Source organism: Hippocampus guttulatus, chromosome 2 (genome assembly GCF_054856545.1).
Source record: "Hippocampus guttulatus isolate MCC_2025c chromosome 2, RoL_Hgut_1.0, whole genome shotgun sequence".
NCBI classification, from domain to species: Eukaryota; Metazoa; Chordata; class Actinopteri; order Syngnathiformes; family Syngnathidae; genus Hippocampus; species Hippocampus guttulatus.
The window spans coordinates 25014544-25036227 of NC_141262.1; the positions used below are offsets into that span (position 1 = coordinate 25014544).

The 21684-nt window shown below is 45.5% G+C and overlaps 2 protein-coding genes and 1 long non-coding RNA gene across 8 annotated transcripts in view; 2 read left to right on the forward strand and 1 right to left on the reverse strand.

The window, feature by feature from the left end:
* Nucleotides 1-770, forward strand: part of LOC147209160 (uncharacterized) — a 74588-nt gene extending 73818 nt beyond the window's left edge. For both annotated transcript variants that reach the window (XR_015100299.1, XR_015100298.1), the window contains exon 3: nucleotides 709-770. This is a non-coding gene — a long non-coding RNA (uncharacterized LOC147209160). The remainder of the gene's footprint in view (nucleotides 1-708) is intronic.
* A 9427-nt stretch (nucleotides 771-10197) lies between these two features.
* Nucleotides 10198-14564, reverse strand: gba3 (glucosidase, beta, acid 3). Its single transcript, XM_086106022.1, has 7 exons — nucleotides 14397-14564; nucleotides 13889-14113; nucleotides 13287-13648; nucleotides 12119-12559; nucleotides 11412-11535; nucleotides 11142-11345; nucleotides 10198-10705 (listed from the first exon to the last, which is right to left on the reverse strand). The coding sequence occupies exons 1-6, from the start codon at nucleotides 14521-14523 to the stop codon at nucleotides 11143-11145; spliced, it is 1482 nt and encodes a 493-aa protein (XP_085962148.1). The 5' UTR covers nucleotides 14524-14564; the 3' UTR covers nucleotides 10198-10705; nucleotide 11142.
* A 4351-nt stretch (nucleotides 14565-18915) lies between these two features.
* The window catches only part of adamtsl3 (ADAMTS-like 3), a 57968-nt gene continuing 55199 nt past the window's right edge, over nucleotides 18916-21684 (forward strand). For all 5 annotated transcript variants that reach the window (XM_086104847.1, XM_086104848.1, XM_086104850.1 and 2 more), the window contains exon 1: nucleotides 18916-19051. In XM_086104847.1, coding sequence (XP_085960973.1) covers nucleotides 18995-19051 — 57 coding nt within the window. In that variant the 5' untranslated portion in view covers nucleotides 18916-18994. The remainder of the gene's footprint in view (nucleotides 19052-21684) is intronic.

Genomic DNA, 21684 nt, shown 5'->3' on the forward strand with positions numbered 1-21684 from the left:
TTTGGGCTAAAAACGCCTTACTATTATACATGGTCGTTTTTTTCGGCTAAAAATGCCTTACTATACATGGTCCTTTTTTTTGGGCTAAAAATACCTTACTATACATGGTCGTTTTTTCGGCCAAAAATGCCTTCCTATCCATGGTCGTTTTTTGGGGCTAAAAATGCCTTCCTATCCATGGTCGTTTTTTTGGGCTAAAAACGCCTTACTATACATGGTCATTTTTTTGGGGCTAAAAATTCCTTACTATACATGGTCATTTTTTTGGGGCTAAAAACGCCTTACTATACATGGTCGTTTTTTTTGGGCTAAAAACGCCGTGATATAAATGGTCGTTTTTTTTTCGGCTAAAAACGCCTGACTATACATGGTGTTTTTTTTCGGCTAAAAACGCCTGACTATACATGGTCGGGGGGTTTTTCGGCTAAAAACGCCTGACTATATACATGGTCGTTTTTTTTTTCGGCCAAAAACTTCTTACTATACATGGTCGTTTTTTTTTGCCAAAAACGCAAATGTCCTGTTGTGACTTAGATGGCTGATTACATTTCAGTCACAAAAGGACATTTCTACCAATTCAAGTGGAAGGGTTGTTGTCATTGGGCGCCAAAGTTTGGCACCCAATGACAACAACCCTTCCACTTGAATTGGTAGAAATGTCCTGTTGTGATTGAGATGGTCAGATGACATATCCCCTTTCTCCAACAGGAACTGGTGGAGAAGATCGAAGCCAAGAAAGCTGCACAAGAGCAAGAAATGACAACACAGAGAGAATTAAGAGTATCATGACTTTTAATGTGTGTTGATTTTTTTTTTTTAATTAAAAAAAAAAAAGGTGTTTTATGCTGTCATTTATACATTTGAGTGTAATGCTGGGCTGGCTCCGTGGCCCACTGGTCAGTGCGTTGGAGTGCGAACGCAGAGGTCCAGGGTTCAAATCCAGCTACGGCCTGTCGCGCTTGCATGTTCTCTTCTTGCTGGCATGGGTGTTGTCCATCCACCCTCCCATCCATTTTCTCATCCCCTTGTCCTCACAAGGGTCGGGGGGGGGGTGGTGCTGGAGCCTCCCCCGGCTGTCTTCGGGCCATTGGCAGAGGGGAGGGGGCACCCTCACCCGGCTGACAGCCAATCAGGAAAATCATTTGGAACGTTTTTTTTCGGCCAAAAATGCCTTACTATATACAGTACATGGTCGTTTTTTTCGGCTAAAAACGCCTTCCTATACATGGCCATTTTTTTCGGCCAAAACCGCCTTACTATACATGGTCGGTTTTTTTCGGCTAAAAACGCCTTACTATACCTGGTCTTTTTTTTTTTTTTTGGGCTAAAAATGCCTTACTATACGTGGTCATTTTTTTCGGCTAAAAACGCCGTGCTATACATGGTGTTTTTTTTTCGGCTAAAAACGCCTCACTATACATGGTCGTTTTTTTCGGCCAAAAACGCCTTACTATACATGGTCGTTTTTTCGGGCTAAAAATGCCTTACTATACATGGTCATTTTTTTTCGGCCAAAATGCCTTACGATACATGGTCTTTTTTTTATGCTAAAAATACCTTACTATACATGGTCGTTTTTTTTCCGTCAAAAATGCCTTACTATATATACATGGTCGTTTTTTTCGGGCTAAAAACGCCTTACTATACATTGTCGTTTTTTTCGGGCTAAAAACGCCTTACTATACATGGTCAGTTTTTTCGGCTAAAAACGCCTTCCTATACATGGTAGTTTTTTTGGACTAAAAACGCCTTACTATACATGGTCGTTTTTTTCGGCCAAAAATGCCTTACTATATACATGGTCGTTTTTGTTCGGCTAAAAACGCCTTACTATACATGGTAAATTGTTTTCGGCTAAAAACGCCTTACTATACATGGTTGTTTTTTTCGGCCAAAAATGCCTTACGATACATGGTCGTTTTTTTTCCGCCAAAAATGCCTTACTATACATGGTCGTTTTTTTGGGCTAAAAACGCCTTACTATACATGGTTGTTTTTTTCGGCCAAAAATGCCTTACGATACATGGTCGGTTTTTTTCGGCCAAAAATGCCTTACTATACATGGTAGTTTTTTTGGACTAAAAACGCCTTACTATACATGGTCGTTTTTTTCCGGCCAAAAATGCATTACTATACATGGTCGTTTTTTTCGGCTAAAAACGTCTCACTATACATGGTCGTTTTTTTCGGGCTAAAAATGCCTTACTATACATGGTCGGGGGGGGGGGGGGCGGTTCGGCTAAAAACGCCTTCCTATACATGGTCGTTTTTTTCGTCGAAAAACGCCTTACTATACATGGTCGTTTTTGTTTTTTTTTTGTTAAAACGCCTTACTATTCATGTTTTTTTTTGGGCTCAAAACGCCTTACTCCACATGGTCATAATTTTGGGCTCAAAACGGCTGACTATATTCATGGTCATAATTTTGGGCTAAAAACAGCTTACTATACATGGTCGTTTTTTTCGGCGAAAAACACCTTACTATTCATGGTCGTTTTTTTCGTCGAAAAACGCCTTATTATACATGGTCGTTTTTTTTTTTTTGTTAAAACGCCTTACTATTCATGTTTTTTTTTTGGGCTCAAAACGCCTTACTCCACATGGTCATAATTTTTGGCTCAAAACGGCTGACAATATTCATGGTCATTTTTTTCGGCTCAAAATGCCTTACTATACATGGTCGGGGTTTTTTTCGGCTAAAAACACCTTACTATACATGGTCGTTATTTTTTTTCGTCTAAAAACGCCTTACTACACAGGGTCATGATTTTGGGCTAAAAACGCGCAAAGATTTGATGGACAGAAAAATACCATTCAAGAGTAAGCTGCATTCCAATTTGGACTTTGTGTTCACTGTTAAATAAAGAAAAGTGCATTTTTCCAGTGTATGTGGAGTTATATGTGAGGTTCACAAATTATGACAATAAACATATTTTTATAATAGTCGTTTTTGAGACTTTTTTTTTTAATGTGGGTCAAATATGGCTCATGAAAGATGTGAATCGAAGTCCTGAAAGTGAATCGGCAAATGTGGCTTTCCTAGCCCACATGCGAGGGGCACCATTACTGAGAAGCAAATGTGGAATTTGTGTAGTGTATGCCTTTAAGGGGCGTGGCCTGGCGAGTGATGTCAGTAGCTCAAACGCGGTTTGCCACACAGTTAGTCCAGTCTTTGCATCTGCTCCTTTCGCCTTATGAAGCCAAAAATGGCCGAAAGATTCTCAATCACTTATCACGTATCTGAAGCTCGCTTGTAACATCGGCCAAGTGACAGCTCACGCTGGAAAAATTTGCACGGTGAGGCACGCATAAGTCAAGGTAGCACCGGACAACGGATGCTCAGAAGGGTTTGCCGGAGGTAACGGAGGACCGCCTTTCCCGTCTTTGCCGATTTTCCCGAGCGGTCGCAAGAAGTGAAGTGGCGCCTGGAATGACGGAGAGGACAGGGGAAGACAAATTGAGGGAGCGAAATAAATATCTATTTAAAAATAGCCTCTCAGCGCGGAGAGATTTGAAGATATGATCCTTAAAGGCTGCTGTGAGTGAGGCCGCGAGACGGGAAGGGCTGTCGACGGTGAAATATGGAGGGCGCGTATATTCCCTGACAGCCTTTGGCTTTTCCCGATAGCGCCGCCGCCACAAGCTCACTGCAATGATCCATAGACTCTTTGTGGAGACTTGTGACATAAATGCTGAGGGCGAGATGCTGAAGATCCCCCAACCCCCTCCGCCCCTCCTCCGCATCATCCGGGGTGGGGGGGGGGGGGATTTTTCTGCCTCCGACACACGGATGCAGCGGCAAGGGGGCCGAGTAGACCGACTCGTCCTTGTCCCTTTTCAATTTGACAAGGCAAAGCAGCCTTGGGGGACTATCAGGTCTATTTTCAAATTGACCATTTATAATCAGTTTTCTAAAAGGAGAAAGTGTTGTCGCGGAAGGGTGCGAGGGTGATAGTACGGCAGCGTGTTGTCACCGGCGTCAGCGGGTAAGACGAATGAAAAACAGATGCATGAAAGCATTGAGGGGAAGTGACCTCTTCAAAAGAGAAAAGATGGGGAAATGAAAGGAAATGTACAGTATATCCTCAAGCGAATAAATATGCACAAGGCTCTCTTGTAAATTTATGCACCACCAACCCGTGAACCCACACGGGCACAGGAAGTTGCCTTCAATTTGACAAGGAAGCTTTTTTTTTGTTGTTGTTGTCCCCAACACCTGCAAGGTCACGCAGGTTTAGGCACAATCGCCCTGCTACGGTGTCGCATTTGTGGCATCTCAACCGAAGCTGAGGAAGAGAGCAAATGTTGAGCTTGTGCCAATTTTTTTTTTCCACTGCATGGGCAACGTTGAAGATGCAGGGGGCGGGGGGCACAATGTTTCATCAGTGTTACTAGGGTAACACATAGGACCACAGCCATCCTATCCCTGTATGGAATTTTAAAAAAAATATATTCAATCATTCATTTTCCGAACCACTTAACCACACTAGGGTCACAGGGGTGCCAGAGCTGTCTTCGGGCAGTAGGCGGGGGACACCCTGAACCGGTTGCCAGCCAATCGCAGGGCACACATCGACAATCATCCGTGCTCATACTCACACCAAGGGACAATTTTTAGTGTTCAATCAGCCTGCCATGCACGTTTTTGGAATGCGGGAGGAAAATACCCGGAGAAAACCCACGCAGGCACGGGGAGAACATGCAAACTCCACACAGGAAGGCCGGAGCGGGAATTGAACCCACGACCTCTGCACTGCGAAGTCGACGAGCTAACCGCTCGCCCACCGGGCCGCCCCAAAAAACTCTCAAAGGTCTTCACGTGCGCCCAGACAAAGACCACATCATCCTTGAATCCAGATGTGATCTTCTCTGAAGCTTGCTCCCCAATTGTACTTGCGTAATCAGGTGACCTCTGCCCTTTGCATCACTTGCATACTCTTGCCAAAAACACTCTTCTTTGAAAAATAAAACAATATAACACTGACTATGACCTTTAAGATTTGGCCCCGCTGGGAATTTCCACATCATGCGATGTATACATCCGGTGTCACCTCCGCACCGGTCGCCGCCCTCCCCAGATGAATCCTCCCGATTTGGCCATCAAGCGGCGAGCCCGTCAAATGGCGCAGGCAGCAACTCATTGACATTCCCCAGGCGGAGCTCCACTTTTTGCTTATGCAGTCACGCCGAGCCGGGGCCTTTCGCCGCGGATGAGAGGCCGCGGGCCCCGTTTGCATAACGTCGCTCGATTTGGCGAGCGCCGCTTGAGCGGCTGCTCAGCGGCCCGTGGCCCGCTGGCATTTGAGCGGAGGACGTTGGGGCGGAGATTGCCTCAGGTGTCAGAGCGGCTCGGAAGACGGCAACTGGAGGTCGTTTGTCCGGCGCATTGATACACCGTGAATGCCCCCCCCCACCCGCGCCACTTTTCATTCTCTTGAAGCATTGATCCAAGACCATTCCACAATGCGCGTGCCACACGGGGGGGAATTGGGAGCGCGGGTGTCAATGTGGCATAGCTTTTAAACAAGCAGATTTTCAATCAGGATGCCACAGAACGCTAATCAAAATACACATTGTGCTTTGGCGGTCATTTGGAGTAACGCATTTAGTTCTCGTGGCGGCGAGGGGGGGGGGGGGGTCATAAACGTGAGAGTATAGGGATGGACTATGAGTCAATACAAGCAAAAGGCTGACTGGGTGTGTTGATGAGGCGGGTGGGGGTCCTGCTCCTACATGGCATCCCTAAATGCTCACCGAGGCAGATTTCCCACGACTTTTAGCATGTCACCCTGGCTGTGAATCACCATGATAGCGTCTGGGTTTTTTTTGTTTGTTTTTTTACCTGGCCATCTCAAAAGCTTTTCCATATCACAGAATGAGAAATGCACGGTCAGGGTAGGAGCGGGGCTGTGTTTGTAGAGAGGAGGGGGGGGGGGGGGGGGGTCAGGTTCGAGTGGGTTAATTACAATCACAATGGGGGCGGCCCTAAAAAAATTTTTTTTTTTAAAAAGAGAGAGTGCCATGGCAGGGGTTGAGCCGCTCTCATTTGTTTCAATACGGTAAATTGATTCCTCTGTCCTCTGGTGCCATTTGCATCGCATCCATTTAGCATTTGTCGGCCCACTCTCCTCCCACGCTTTGACGCCTCTCCACCCCGCACATATGCGGAGGACACGGCAACATCAGTGGGTGCGCACCAGGCTTGTGGGAAATGACAAACATTTTTGCTGGCAATACGAAGACTGGTTATTACGCTTAACTCAAGTGTGAATTGTGACCAGCTCTGTGAAAGATACTTCTATGCCCACCTCCCTGCCACGGACACACTCAGAGGTGCGAACATGTTAAACTCCCTGCATTGCAACTCCATCATCAGTTCGCGCCAGATAGCAAAAGCCATTAGGGACATGAGTGACGAGCAGGCGCGTGACAATCGGCCTTTGCGGCCTCCACCTTGACACACAAGCGAGCCCGGCGCATTTCCAGCATGCTAACATGTGAGCTGTCAAATGGAGTTAGCGGCAGTTGATGTGGAAGCCGTGACCGTTCATTTGCCATGAACTGGTCCTCATTTGCAAATAAGTGCCACGAGACATTCCGGTGCGCCACCACCTGGCGCTTTTTATATTGTACTCGCCTACATTTGAGTTGAAACGCAGATGCAGAGAGCAGCATTTCACACCTCAGACTCGATTAACTCATTCATTCATTCAATTTCAGATCCGCTTTATCCTCGCGGGGGCTGCGAGAGCCTATCCCAGCTGTCTTCAGGCAGTAGGCGAGGGACACCCTGAACTTGTTGCCAGCCAATCGCAGGACACACAGAGACCAACAACCATCCGTGCTAACACTCACACCTCGGGACGATTTAGAGTGTTCAATCGGCCTGCCACGCATGTTTTTGGAATGTGGGAGGAAACCGGAGTACCCGGAGAAAACCCACACAGGCCCGGAAGAACATGCAAACTCCACACAGGGAGGCCGGAGCTGGGATTGAATCTAGTACTTCTGCATTGTGAAGTCGACGCGCTAACCACTGGACCACCGGGCCACCCTCAATTTACTCCAATTTTGTTTGATCAAATGACGCAGCATTATTGCTAGAATTCAGAAACCGAGATACCCCGCGAGAGTGGCTGCCTTTCCAGTAGCTTCTTCTACTTCTTCCTTTCATAACTTTGCTGCTCTGACTTGGGAATTTCTCCATTGCGAGACTAATAAAGGATTTCTTATCTTATTTAAAATACCGTTACATCCCGACTAAAATCAGTGAGAGAGGGGAGGCACCCAACTAAAACGGCTCACGAATATGGAGGAGGGGTCACTGTTCTTACATTTCTTGGGTAAAGTTTTTATGCTAAGACGATTAGCATTTCGTGTTAACACCGGCGAAAAGCTCCACAAGGAATAAGGGACTCCCCGTGAATGTGAACCCGTTTATGTTTAGCAAACACTTAAGCGGCCCACACCTGCGGTACTCGGCGTAATACCAGCAGAGGCCCCTTGACTCGTCCAAGACAATTAGCGCTCTCCCACGGATCAACAGTTGGCGGCGTCGGGAGCAGAGGGCCCTCCCGCTGCGGGCGGGCACGTGAGAAAGCACTTCTGATTTCTATTAAGTGCTGGAGATTAAAAAGCCGTCTCGTAGGTCGGGTCGGGCCGGTGTTCATTTGAATGCATTAGCGGGGTCCGAGGCAAGATAATTCTCTCATTAGCACCACTCGAACCCTGAGTGACAACACGGGTGAGAAGGGGAGCATGTCGTACAACACTTAAGAGTTAATTAGGCCGCCACTTCTCGGCTACTTGCTCCGGCGCTGCCGCATTCCCCGACTTGGACAACGGACAGCGCGGCTCCGGCTACAATAATCGAGTCATTCCCCGCAAAATCACTTATTTGACTTTTCTTTTTTTGCTTCCGTGGGACCTATCCCCACATAAGAAAAAAAATAGTTACCTAATCCTGGTGTTTATGTTCTGTCTGAAACACACTACTCTGCTGCAAGATGTCACCAAAGGAACCTATTAGGAAAGTAGTCCACGGAGGCAGTTGTGAACATTTTTAGGTGGGGGTCAATGATGTAACAAAAGATATCCTGGCTAGCTCGCTAATATACAATACAATTCAATACCTATGAAAGAGATAGTGCTGGGAATCGTGAAAAATGAGTCATTGCTGCCCGCACCTAAAATTGTTCAGAACTATCAAAAGCTGTGTGTGTACATGCACGTGTCACAGAATCTCCATAACTTTTGCTAAAGTGAGCCCTTCTCCAACACATAAAGTGTGTCACTCATTTGAGATGTATCACTCAACATACAGAGGTACCTCTTCTTACGAACGTCTCTTCATACGAAATTTAGTTCTTTGTTTTTTTACATTATGCACGACTCTCATTTATTGTGCAATAATCGAATTGTAACATGTATTTGTTTCATATTTTGATGCATTTTTAAGCTTTAGAAAACATTTATATCTGAATTTTGGAGGGTGGGAGGGGGGGGGGGGGGGGGCTTGGAACGAATTAGGGCATTTACATGGAAAATGCGTCTCTGCTTACAAAATTTTCTACTTAAGAAATTTCTTCCAGAACCAATTAATTGTATAGATAGAGGTACCACTGTACCTCCTTTTCACTCATTCCTATTTTGCTTTGTGCAGCTTTAAAACTGGTTTTTGAAGCTGTTATTTTCCAACCCAAATTGCGGCTGGACAAAAACACAATTGAACAAGAATGACAAGCTCGCTATAACGAGTCTGCCACATATCTGCCTTTGTTCTTGACATTATCACAAAAGATAAGACGTCGCTCCCGAGCTTGTTTCCCGAGGAGATTTGAAGCAGATGATTTTTTCTTTTTTTTCCTCTACCAACATTGTGTGTGAATATTGGGAGCACGAGGTTATGCACACGTCATTAGTTGCTCCGATTCCGCCCTGATAACTACAAAAAATCGCAGTTTCTATTCTTATGAAGGTCCTATAAATTGGTCTCTTTTCCCTTTTTCGGACTCCTGTTCGTTTACGCTTCCCTTGTCATTGTTCCCACGAGACTGCGCTCGGCTCATTTGCCCCCACACACACAGGTAGTGGTGGGGGATGCGCACACTACTTGAATACAAATTCCTGCACCTCCCTCGGCCAAGCTTGAATATTCTAGGGGGCTTTCAATTTTTCAGGCAGGTCTGCGAACCCCCCACCCCCCTTCCTTTCCCTCCTCAGTGGTGCCATCACACTGAAGAATTTCGTTCGCCGGGGTCATCGGCGTTCCCAAAGGGACCGGGGGTGGGATTGGGGGGGCGAGCGTTTGACTGAAAAAGGAAACAATTTGAGCTGTCTTTCTATTCGGCGTGGCTCTGTCATAAATTCCGCTTCCTGTCTTCCAGGCAGAAGCCCACTTATACCGCCCCCCCCAACCCACCCACTCTGTCTGTAAGCGTTTTTCATAACTCTGATGTCACGCTTGCGACATCCAAACACAGCTCGGAAGACTTGGAAAAGGAGAGCAAACATTTCCGTGTTCTTTTTTGCGCTGGCGTGAATTCTCTGTGAAAGTAGGTCAACGGGATTGTCAAAGTTTTCTTTCTCTCTTGCCTCCACTCAATAGCAAATGAGCAATTGGATTGAGATTCGGGGAAGGGAGTGGCCGCCGTTTCCTCATCTTGAAATGGAACCAACAATCTAATTAGAGATTCCTAATGGGAACGTGAAAATTAGGCTAATCGGTAAATAGCAAAAGGTAATTATTTGCCACCGGTTGGCACGTGGTGGAGCGAGAGAAAAAAAATTTGAGTTCACAATTCCCCGCTAAATTATTAAACTCATTTCGAATAACTCAATAAATCCTGAAATATTTCCTCATGCTTGTCCAATACAAATGGCCTTGCCTTAGTAATTTGCCAGAATGTTCCTTGGGGTAAATCTCCGCCCGCAGTGGATGTGATTGAATGTTACAATTAAATGTACTAATTCATTGTCAAAAGCAACTTATCTGCTCGCGTGATATATCTGCCGCTTAATTGGAAAGCACATTTAGAAATGGTTTTCTCTTTGACTCTAATCACAACGAATTGGCTCCGAGTCATGAAATGAAGTGCGATATTTTGAAGTTTGGCTGCAGGAGTGAATGATATGGCCGCTCATTGATATTTCCCGACGAGTGCCAGTCGTTCGGCGCGACGATGGCGAGACAAGTGGACGCGTGTTTACGAAAGGAACAATCCTCCTCCTCCTCCTCAGACTCCAACAGGGCCTCGGATATTCAAATGCGCGCTTTCACTTTGGAGCCCGCAGGAGCCCCGCAAAGAAGTTGGATTATTCAAGGCTCCACAATAGCGCTCCGTTCATCATAAGACAAAGGAGAATCTCACTGGCGTTGACATAGATGGAGAGGGGCCACGGGGGTGTGATTATTCACACGTGTGCCAGAAAAGAAAAAAAAGAACGTGCAGCCAAATGGGCGGCACCGTGCGACTTGCTTATGAATGCAAATAAAGTCTCTCCGAGGCAAATATAAATGACATTTTCTCCCGAGTGGGAGCATGAATATTAACTGTTGTACACCTATGATGCATCGCGCTACTTACTGCGACACTGACATGGTGCAGTCCGTGAAAGGCCACACGTGACTGAAAAACAGCACTGCTCTGAGTTAGCTCCTTTCCAATGATTTGCAATAAGAAGCACACTGGATGAGTTGACTGTCCTGAATTTAAAAAACAAAAACAAAGTTGAAGCCAATGTAACGTTATGCACAATTTGAAGATCAAGTGATGCTTTTTTTCCCCCCCTGCATGCCATTTGAGTGGTGATTCCCAAAGTGCTCTACATGGGCTCCCTCTAGTGGTAAGTCAGAGAAAGCAAGTCAGGTTCAGTTCTATTTCACTTTTTGTCCAGCACATTTACATTTAATTTTTGATAACAGTTTGCTTTTAAACTGTAAAATTTTAATCAAAGTTACGTGCGATACAAATTATGAAGTACAGTTCCTGCAGTATTCTATTTGGTGGGGAAAAAGTTTCAGAAACACTTCAATAGAGAATCAATGCTCTGAATTTTCGACAGGTGTGAGTGTGAATGTGATTTTTTTGTTTGTCTTCAAGTGACAGATTGAAAAAAATGGATGGACGGAAGAATTTGACCTTATTTGGAGTGCTCAGCTTTGTATTTTGAGATGATCTGTGCATACTCCAACCCGGAGCGGTATATCGTTCGCCTCCTCTCGGCGTCAGAAAAGTCCACGTGGAACAACCCGAAGCGAAGATCGAATCCGTCGGCCCACTCGAAGTTATCCAGAAGCGACCAGGCAAAGTATCCGCGGACGTTGACGCCATCTTCTCTGACAGCTGATCGGGAGAGAGACGGACGGAGTAAGCTTCTGTGCGCTGACACCAAAACGTCATTCATGGTACCTTTTTCCACTTCCTGGATAGTTTCCCTGTAAAACTCGCCACGCTGAACATCCTCCATCACCAACGGCCCTGCTTGACAGAAGCCATTTTCTGTGATGTAGACCACTGGGTCACCAAATGTGCCCTGGAAAGCGAAGGACAAATGAATGGTGAAGAAACTCAAACACAAAGTTGATTTCATTTCACCTTCATTGAAGGCTGGGCAGTAATCAATTAATCATTTTTTTCTGATTCTCACAGGTTTCCATAGTTCAAGGCGCAATAATGAAGAATGCCGGCAAACAGGAAACCTAATCTAGCCGCAGTCTCATTAGTGATTTGGAATTGGTTTGGCTTTGCAGCACGGGATGAGGGGAAAAAAAATAAAAAACTTCTCACACGATAGCCTAGTAGTACTGTACTTCCTTCCAAAATGATGTTTATGAAAAGTAGGCAACTTACTTGACAGGCACAGTGAATGCCCCTCCGGGAATAGCAAAAAAAATAATAATAATAATCCACAAATAACGCCCAAACAGAAATGTTTGTACAATAATTGCTTATAGCTGCCACGAGATGTCGAAAAAGTCAATTTTTCAAGGAGACAAAACCATGGCCAGGCTAAATGAGGCTCCTCCTCTGTGTTTAACAAGATATGTAACAAGATACCACAAGATGGCGCCAAAGAAAATCTGATTTTATGATCGGGCCATATCGCCCAGTCCTACCTTCATGTAGTTGAGGAGCTTCCGCAAGCCACACGGCACCACAGCCAACCAGGGCGCGCCACAAATGCTCCAACTGGGATCCAAAATGTCCTCCGTGTCCCGGTCGCACTTCATGCACATCCGCCGCTCGCCGACACATCCGTGTTTGACCTTCCGGGATGTGTAATAGTTCAAGGCAAAGAAGTCGGCCGTGCCTAACGCTGACGGCTCATCCTCGGAGAAAGAGGGAAGTCGCGGCTCGCCGTTGTAGCCCATCTTTCTGCTTTGAGCATCGATGGCCGCCCTCATCACGTCCGGGTAATCCCCGGTGACGAAGAGGGGCCATGCGAACCATCCCAAGGTGAACGCCAGGGCACGATCGGAAGCGGCGACATCTGAGGCGTTCTCGGGACGCAACGGCTCGAACCAGTCGCTGTTGAGGGCCAGGGACACCGCACCACCCTACGGGAAGTCCTTTCAACATAAGTAATGCCTATAATTACGGAGGGCGGTGTATATGAAGTCAATTTTCAAAGATAAAAGTGATAGTAGTTGAACGCAAATTTGAAAGGAAACTTTCCTTGGACAATTTGATTCTTACAGTCAACACATTGCCAAAACAGAGCAGGAACAACCCGTCGTAAAAAGCAGCGTTGAGAACTGTGAAGTATTAAGACATTTTTGTGTCATTGTGTTTTTTTTAGATAGGATTTTAATGAATGGGCCATCGATTACAATATGCAAATTGTTATCACGTTGCCCATTGGTGACCATTGATCACTCTGCGTGGCTGTTAGACAGCAAATGTTAATGAGCGCATGAGATACAAGTGTGCCATGCAAAAAAGTGCACAAAAAAAAGGCAACCGCAAGTGAAATGGCATTACCTCGCAAATGAGGCTCAGCGAAACATTGCTGTTTACTTCAACTTCTCGTATTATGAGGGCGTTGAGCAAGATTCTGTATATACGTGTTTGTTTGTTTTCATGAAACTCTGCACTGCAAGGGTGCATAGTTTTGAACTAAAAAGGACTGGTCTGAGTCATTAAACTCCAGGGCTGATTTTCAGGCCCAGTGCCCTACCAGTGAAGTTAGAAAAATTTGTGTACCCTTCTTCTACTCATGCACGGGCCTCAAGGTGCACATCAAGAATCTTGCTCAAATGCTCCGACAGCTTTCGTCATACGCACCTGCTTTGGCCTGTAGAGCGAGTTGTAGCTGTGCCAAGCCATGACGTGGGCACGTAACATGTTGTGAGCCACCACGTAGGCCGTAGTTCCCGCTTCTTTCAGGCCCGGCGCGTGGGCGGCGTCCTCGTGGCCGAGCTTGGCGCACACGTACGGCTCGTTGAGGGTGAGCCAGAGTTTGACACGGTCCCCGAACGTTTGGAAACAAAAGCGAGCGTAGCCGTCAAAGAGGGCGGCGATGGCCGACGCTTTCCAGCCTCCGCGCTCCTGGAGTGCCTGAGGCAGGTCGAAGTGGTAGAGGGTGACCATTGGGGACACGTCACATGAGAGTAAGTCATCTATCACCTTGTTGTAGTACTGGACACCTGCAGAAAAAACACATGACTACGAGTACAACTTAAGCCTGATTGATTCATTTGAACCCAGAATAATCATAATCAGCGGGACGTTTCAATGCCAATATTGTTAATTTGTTGTGAAATAGTAAATGCTGTTCAATGTCAGAGCCTCAATCTGCATCTGCCTCCCAAAAAAATTGTCGACTGTAGGTCAAGGCCTTCTTGGGCCTTGGCTGATCTGGGATCTTTTTTTTTTCCCTTTTGTACCTTTTTGATTGACATTTCTTGTGGTCCCGTCTGGAAGGAGGCGGGCCCAGGAGAGAGAGAAGCGGTAGTGCGTCAGTCCAAGTTGCTGGATACATTTCAAGTCTTTTTCCCACAATTCATAGCTTTTGCAGGTCACATCACCCGTCTGCGCCCCGCACACGCGACCTTCCTCATGACAAAATGTGTCCCAGATGCTTGGACCCTTGCCGTCCGCCTGCCAACCCCCTAAAATTAAAAAATAACATCCATTGATTAATTGTTGGTTTGTTTGTTTTACATATTGTTGTTGTTGGTTTTTTTTGGGGGGGGGGGGTCCTTTCGTTTGTTGTTTATAAACGTTTCTGTTTTGTTGAATGTGTATTGCATTAATTGTGAGAACTGGTGACCCAATAAAAAGTGGTTGTTTGATATATCCATGAATATTTAATCTGTCTGTTTGTTTGTAGCAAATTGAGATTTTAAAAATAAACTCCTCCTCAATGATTGGTTGTGGAGTTTGCGTTCCTACCTTCAATTTGATATGCTGCAGTCGCAGCTCCCCATGCAAAGTTACGTGGAAACATGTTTTTGCAGGTCGGTGAAAGACTGTGGTGGCTCGAATGCTTCTTAGTGACTACAATTAGCTGTAGTTGCATTATCTTTGCGGAAAAACCAACAGTGGTAGCCAACTCGAGAAGCGAACAACCCGGAAGTGTTTCCGTCCCTTTTGAACGCAGAAATTCCTAAAAAAATCACTATTTTTTTCTCCCCCTTTTAGCGCCATATATGGCATAGTGGTATAAGTGCAACGTGACATCAGCTGCAAAGTACTCTAATCATTGTAAAGATCTGGGGAAATTTTGTTGATTATCTAATTTCTCTTCACGTATTTTACGAGTGTCTGTGAAAGCAGCGTATGGTGAGGGCGTTTTCTTCCGTGATGACATTACTGCATTTGCATACAATAAAAAAAGAGACGGAATTACTCAGTTGTTGTTAAAACGGGATATAATGCTTATTTATATGTTTGGCTATTTACACGTCCTCTTTAAAAAAAAGTCAAATGAAGTGTATCGTTGGGGATGGATTTTCTTTGTATTTACAGAGTTTTGCCACAAGATGACACTCAAGTCAAGGCAGTGAGAACTGGTTTAATATTTTGTCAACAGCGCCGAGTGTTGACATTTTTATGTTTTAAATTACTGAAGATAATGCACTGGACAATGATTCCCGTACATGTTTATCTTGGAGCACGAGATGGCGCTCAAGTAATCAATCCAATTTCATTTGTCAAATGGGATCACCAGCGCCATACCGACAAATGTCATGAGGTAAAAGCGCGATACCATTATAAATAACAATAAACAATAGTAGTAAGTGGGGCGATATTATGCATGTCATTGATCTATGTGAAACAAAGCACAGAAGCTTGTAGTTAATACAGTGGTAAGTAATGCAAGTGGGGTCAAGCAGGATACCAAAATAAGTCTATTGTGGCTCTGCTCTCAGATTTCCACTGTTCCTGTGTGGCAGTTACTTCTGTGCTCCACTCTTGGGACAGCTGGTGACGTGACGCTTTCTGAGTGGGCTGCCTCGTCTCCCGAACCTTTGATATCAAGAAACACCTCCAAAAATGTTTGGCTCTCAAGTACTGAGGCAGCGTTTTAAAACTTAAAAGTATATTTTAGATGCTCTGGGCTTATGAAGTTCAAATATTAACACTGCACTTAAATTTGGGAAGGTAAAAAAGAAATTGGCAATATGTCATGGCCATTTGCTTCACGGACAGTTTTCGGAGGAACTAAATGATGGCTCTTTCACTGGTCACTTGCATGTACCCACTTTGTAAATGACCTTGCAAACACCCTGGGAATTAATTTCTTCCCTAATGATTTTGTCAACAAGGTGTAAAAAGACTTTTGCGTTACACTGGACGCTGACCTGTAAGGAGAGCCGAGGCCTGTCGGCCAAGTCACCAGAGTGAGGTGAGGGAATAACTCCACGTAACCCGTCTCAGGTTTGCGGATTAGGAAATCGAATTGAGTCAAATGTTTACAGAAAACAGCTGCTTAAATAGGCACTTAGAAGGAATTAGAAAAAACATTTTGAGGTTGGCAAGCCGGGCAGCAACACAGGCAATGTCTTTGTTTTGGGAGTGTTGGTTGAAGGCCCCCGGCCGGGGACAGATGGGAGCCAAGAACAATGTGGCTCACTTGACTTTTTCTTGCGAGCGCTCTACCTGATCTCGGTGTCTTGTTTAGTATTGTGCGCACTATGCAAAAGAGCGCCGTGTGACCCTTTCTGCCTCTCTATTGGCTTGCATTGGGGCCCATGTGAGGCAGTGACGGACCAAAAACAACAAGTGGAGCTCCACCTACAGGTCAGATGCACTTAGGATTGTTTGGATACTGTCATGAGATAAGACACATCACAATATCCATATTTGATGTTTGGAGCCAAAGATATATTTTCGTTTCAAATTCAGAAAGTCGTTTTTCGTGTTACTTGGCCTATTGAAGTTTTCCCTTTGGATTCAATGAATTCCGCTGTCTCGAATGGATAAAGTGCACGAAAGCAGGGGGGCGACTTTTTTCTAATCGTGTCTCGATCGGCCCTGCGGTTGCCTTTCCAACATGCTGGAGCAGCACGTTGGAGTGCAAAAACAAACTAGCCGCTGTCCCATGAAGGGGCATGTAGCTGGCAAATTCCTGGCCCGCTCTTTGAACACATGTGACAAGCAGCACTTTTGACTCTCGGGCCACACGGGGCTGATCAAACAGCCCTGTTTGGGCTTGGCCTAAAGGAGAGACAACCAGGTCAGTCATGGGGCGCGGGGGTGGGGGGGGGGGGGGGTTTGGCTGACCTCTGAGGAAAAACGAGTAGCAAGGAAATCTTCCCATGTGGCGGATATACTGCAGCCCTCGTGCTCACGTGTAAAGTCGTATGAAAACAAACAGACAAAAATTGTCCGCGATTAAGCATTTCCAGTGGCTAAAAATAAAGCGGCAACCCAGGAAAGTTAATTTTGAGCCCGTGATCCCGCTTGTAACATGAGGATGTGGCTGAGCAATGGCTCGCCGCTCTCAATGTCAACTATTCATGATATTCACTGGCGCAGGGGGTCAAAGTTCAGGAGCACCTTATGAATTTGCCATGAACAAACCGGGCCTTTTAAGAAATATTTCCAGAATGAAACTCGGTCTTTAGGGGGTTTGTCTTCCTTTCCAGGGGTGGGGGGGGGGGGGGGGGTTAGTGGTGGTGGAGGTCATAAACATTTGCGTTCCTGCGCTCGGCGTGTTAATGGAGATTAACCCGAATTCGAGCCCGCGTGTCAGCCAGCAATTCAGGTGGCTCATACCTCGCATACCTGCACTATTGTGAGCCTGCTCGCATTCTCTCGGAGCTCCGATGAGGACACCGCTTCGCCCTGTTCTTTCGGCGGCGCTTCCAAAAACAACAGCAAGATAGCCGAGACTTGATATTCTGACACTTTGTACTTCCCTTTCAGGAGTTGTCTGATCCACTCGCCATTTAGAATGCGAAAAATACGAGCCAATTATCTTATCACAAGTTGCAGAAATGTTTTAAGAGGGTCAATCTGACCACCTGCATGTGGGAGAGAGTGTTCATGTCATCGTCTGCATAAAAAGAAAAACCCCCACACATTTATCTTGGAATTCTGTTGAAAATGGCCACAACATTAGGTACAGCCAGGGACGAAGCTAGAAGCAGTGCAGGTTGGCCGTGCAAGCGTGCTTGTGTATGTGTGTTCTTGTTTATCATCAGTCAGGTTTTCATGAAATAAAATCACACCAACAGTATCCAGAATGCCCATCGCACTCATTATGCTGAGCTTAATTTACAATATAAAGCAGTTTTCTCTTTGCATTGTCTTTGCTCATCTCATAGTCTGCACTGATTTACAGCTGCTAGTTAACCAATCAGCCAATAAGAGTGATCATCAGAGATGGTATGTTCTTTCCTTCAAGCAGATTATTTTTTTAAAAGAAATTTGCATTCAGATTATTTTAAAGTTTATATTCCGATCAAGTATACAGTATATTCTTTATATAAAATAACTTGTGGAGGACTATCAATGGGTCTAAGAATACTGCAAATGAAGTGACGTTTTTTTTAAAAATCCCTTGGTGTGGGGGTGGACAGAAAATGATAAGGGGTGGCCAGGGGTGTCCCTGGCCACCACGTAGCTCCACTCCTGGCTAGAGTGGTTGCCTTGCTTATTATTCTCTCCAATTGTCTTTTCGTGTTTGCTTTCAAAACTTAGCTTGTAGCAGACGTGTGCACATTTTCAGCATGACGTCTCTGATCCACTGGTGAAAGGACACTTTGATCCTCTCCTCTTTCATCTATAACTGTTTCAGACAACAAAGTGTATGCAGAAAAGTGGTGAAGATTGCACGACTGTCTGTGTCCTATGTGTTGTGTTGTGTTATTTTTGTTATTTTGACTTCAAAATGGCGCCGCGTGAGTGGCTGCCTTTCCAGCAGCTCCTATATTTTGTTGTTCTACTTCTTCCTTTCATAACTTTGCTGCTGTGAATTGGGAATTTCTCCATTGCGAGACTAATAAAGGTTTTTCTTATCTTATCTTATTATTATTATTATTATTATTATGTTTTTTGTGTGATTTAAAAGTTGCCCGAGTAGTGTTTTGAAATCTCTCGTCTTCAATGGACGTAAGTGACGTCAGTGCGTGAAAGCAGCAGTCCAGGTGCGTGTTTCTTTAAGAACTCCCCACCCCTCCCGCCCCCACACACACTTTTTTCCTTTCTCTCTTTTCCTTCACTCATTCTTGGAATGCAAACATAAATTGAGCAGCAACGTGCTCGCAACGGCAGCAACATCATGCTACGTAAAATGTTACGTCAGACGTCACTTGTTCGGAGCCTGGCGTACTTCGTTTCGGTGCGGGATCCGATGGGAGTCAACACCCCACCCACCCCTTTCTCCCACCCCTTCTCCCACGCCCCCTCCACACTGTCACACACACTCTCACGCACGCCCCCGCGCACATGCACACCCACCAGCACAGGCACCAAGCAGAAGCAAAAGACACGCAGATCACTTGTCTCCATTCAGTGTGCACACGCGTGGAATTTGGGGAGAGATGTCGGGGGGCGGCTGGGGCGCGACTGGACTGCTTCTGTTCGCGGTTTGGGTCAAGGTAAGGTTCGGAAGAGCACAGTGGTGTAGCCAATGTCTTATCTGTTGGGGAAAAAAATGTTCGCTATAACAGGCAGCAGTGGGTTGGTTATTCGACTCCATTGTCACCTGGAGCTATAAAATGGAGACTAAATATAAATCATTGTTATGGAATTACCAAGTAAACAGTAGTCGTTCACCTTTCAGATGTAAAGTGATTTGGACACATTTTTGCTCCTGGTCATAAAACCTTGCATGTATTTTTGTGTAATTGCCCTCAAAATGAACTGTATATATTGCAAAATAACTTGGATTGATAATATAGAGTGCCTTGAAAGTATTCATTCAGATTCCGAAAACTTGATTGAACCATGTAAGGCGATTGAGGAAAAAAAGGGACATTTTCACTTTTATTGTACATCTCATTTAGTGCAATGAAGTACAATAAATTTCAATAATTGGCCCAATGCTGTGCGTTCCATGTAAATAAATATAAACCAGCAGTATTTTAACAGTCCTGTTACTGAATGCTCAGAAATCTAATCCATCGCCAGTCATTTGGTGCAGCGGCACCTGATTTTTTTTCTTTTTCTAAGCGCCATACTCCCAAGAAAGCCCCGAAGTGGACCAGACAGCGCACGTCATCCTAATCAGTGGCGTGTGTGCAGTCAGTTCACACTAATCACCACTCAAGCTTGTTATCTCCCGCAGGCGGCCGCACACCGTGCAACGGACAGCACGACAGGTGCTGAGAGCGCCTTGTGGTGGTCCGGCCTTCATTTAGTCCACTTTAATCAATGAACAATGTGAGATGAAGGCCGTCGTTCGGCGCTACCTTCGATCACCTTTTAAAGGTCCCCCTTTTGCTACCCTTGACACTTTAACCACGTGGCGACACACCTTTTTGGCCCGAGAAAAGCCACAAACTGTGACCTCGATGTCCAAGAATTAGCCTCAGTCAGGTAGGTTCTTCCTTGGGGTGCCTTGAGTTCATCTAGAAAACACTCACCGGCAAGAGCCCCCCCCCCCCCACCCTATCGCTCCTTTGTGCTCACCGTGTATACTACCACCTGCACTCTTGATGGATTTGTGTTTGTGTTTGCTTTTGCTTTGCATTGTTTGACTGCAACTTAGAATCCATCATTTGTTATGCCTTGATGATGGTTATAACATGCTAATAGCTTTAGGATAGCAGTGTCAAATTCATTTTTGTACACCATAACTACTTTTGAAGTCAGACATCAACGCTAATAGATTGTTTGAGTTACTCTAAAAAGGGACTTTTGGGAAGAAAACGATGCACAAGATTTGCTTCCGCGGGCCGCATGAAATGAAGTGGTGGGCTGGATCGGGCCCCAGGGCCTTGAGTTTGACAACCGTGCCTTAGGGATACATTTGGCTTGTCCCCAGGATAGTTTCATTCAAAGGATCACTTTTGTCCACATTTCCACATTCTGTATGTCTTTCTTTTGGGTCCGACAGCTGGTCTAAACATGATCTTGGAGTCCACTAGTTGGCGGTCCACGAGTGCAGCTTGCATCTTGACGGCTCTGGATCGAGCCCCCGTCTTTTGCGACAGTGGCAAGAAGGCAGCGTCTGGCTGTGGCTGCGGCCAAAACATGGCAAGCATGTGTGCAGGGGGGGCGGGGGGGGGCATGAATCAGCGCATTTGCCGGCACAGCAATGACCTGCGCTCTTGACTTCAGAGACGGCCGATCAACAAGCGGTCCCGGCGACTCTCTCATTTTCGACCTCGGGACAGCGTCTCAGCGCGACTATTCTGGTGAAGGAGAATGGGGCCCTATACTTGTGTGTTTGGTCTTTGGAGGTCCTCTTCTCGGTGATTTGCGTGTGTGGGCCAAGTGGCCTGTGGCTCTGACCCTAAATGGAATAGACCTTCCTTTGTGGGTGACATAATGGCATACCTTAAGTGAGCCTTGGAGGGCTCTCACGCCATCTCCTTGATTCATGCACCCATGCAGAATCTTCCCCGGGAAAGAAGAAAAAAAAAGACAAAAAGAAAAATGTGCCAGCTATCTGCGCAACAATTTCTCTTGTCGCAGTGCTTGGCCACAACAATTCCTTGTAAATGATCCCTGCTGGAATTCATAAGGAAGTTGGCCACAAGAAGCAGCAAATTGTGGTGTTTTTTCAAGGAAATGGCCCCACTTAACGTTGGACTGCCGCCTCCCATGGACACGCGGGGAAGCCGATGGCAGGATCCAGATGGGCAATGTTGCTACGGTTACCCTGAAAAAGCCACTTAGGTACCTTCCTGATGAGCTGACTTTAAACTTGACGTTACTGATGACTTCATTTTTCAATTAAAAATGTAAATTACAACTTAGTGTTGACACTCAACAGATGCCGACCACCCGACTTCACATGATTGACGACCAGTTTTGCCAAAACTTATTTGGACGTATTTGTGAGAGTGATGTTGAGCAAGATTCTTTTTTTTTTTTTTTTTTAATGAAACATAAAATAACGAGAACCCAATTTGAAGTAGTTTTTATTTGAGTCAAAATTAGTCTATGGATTTCACTTCATATAAACAGCTAACGATACTTGTTTTTATTTAAAAAAGAAGTCTTTCGAGACTACTCTTAACCATTTTTTTTTAAGACAGTCTCCTTTGCTCTGACATTTAACTGT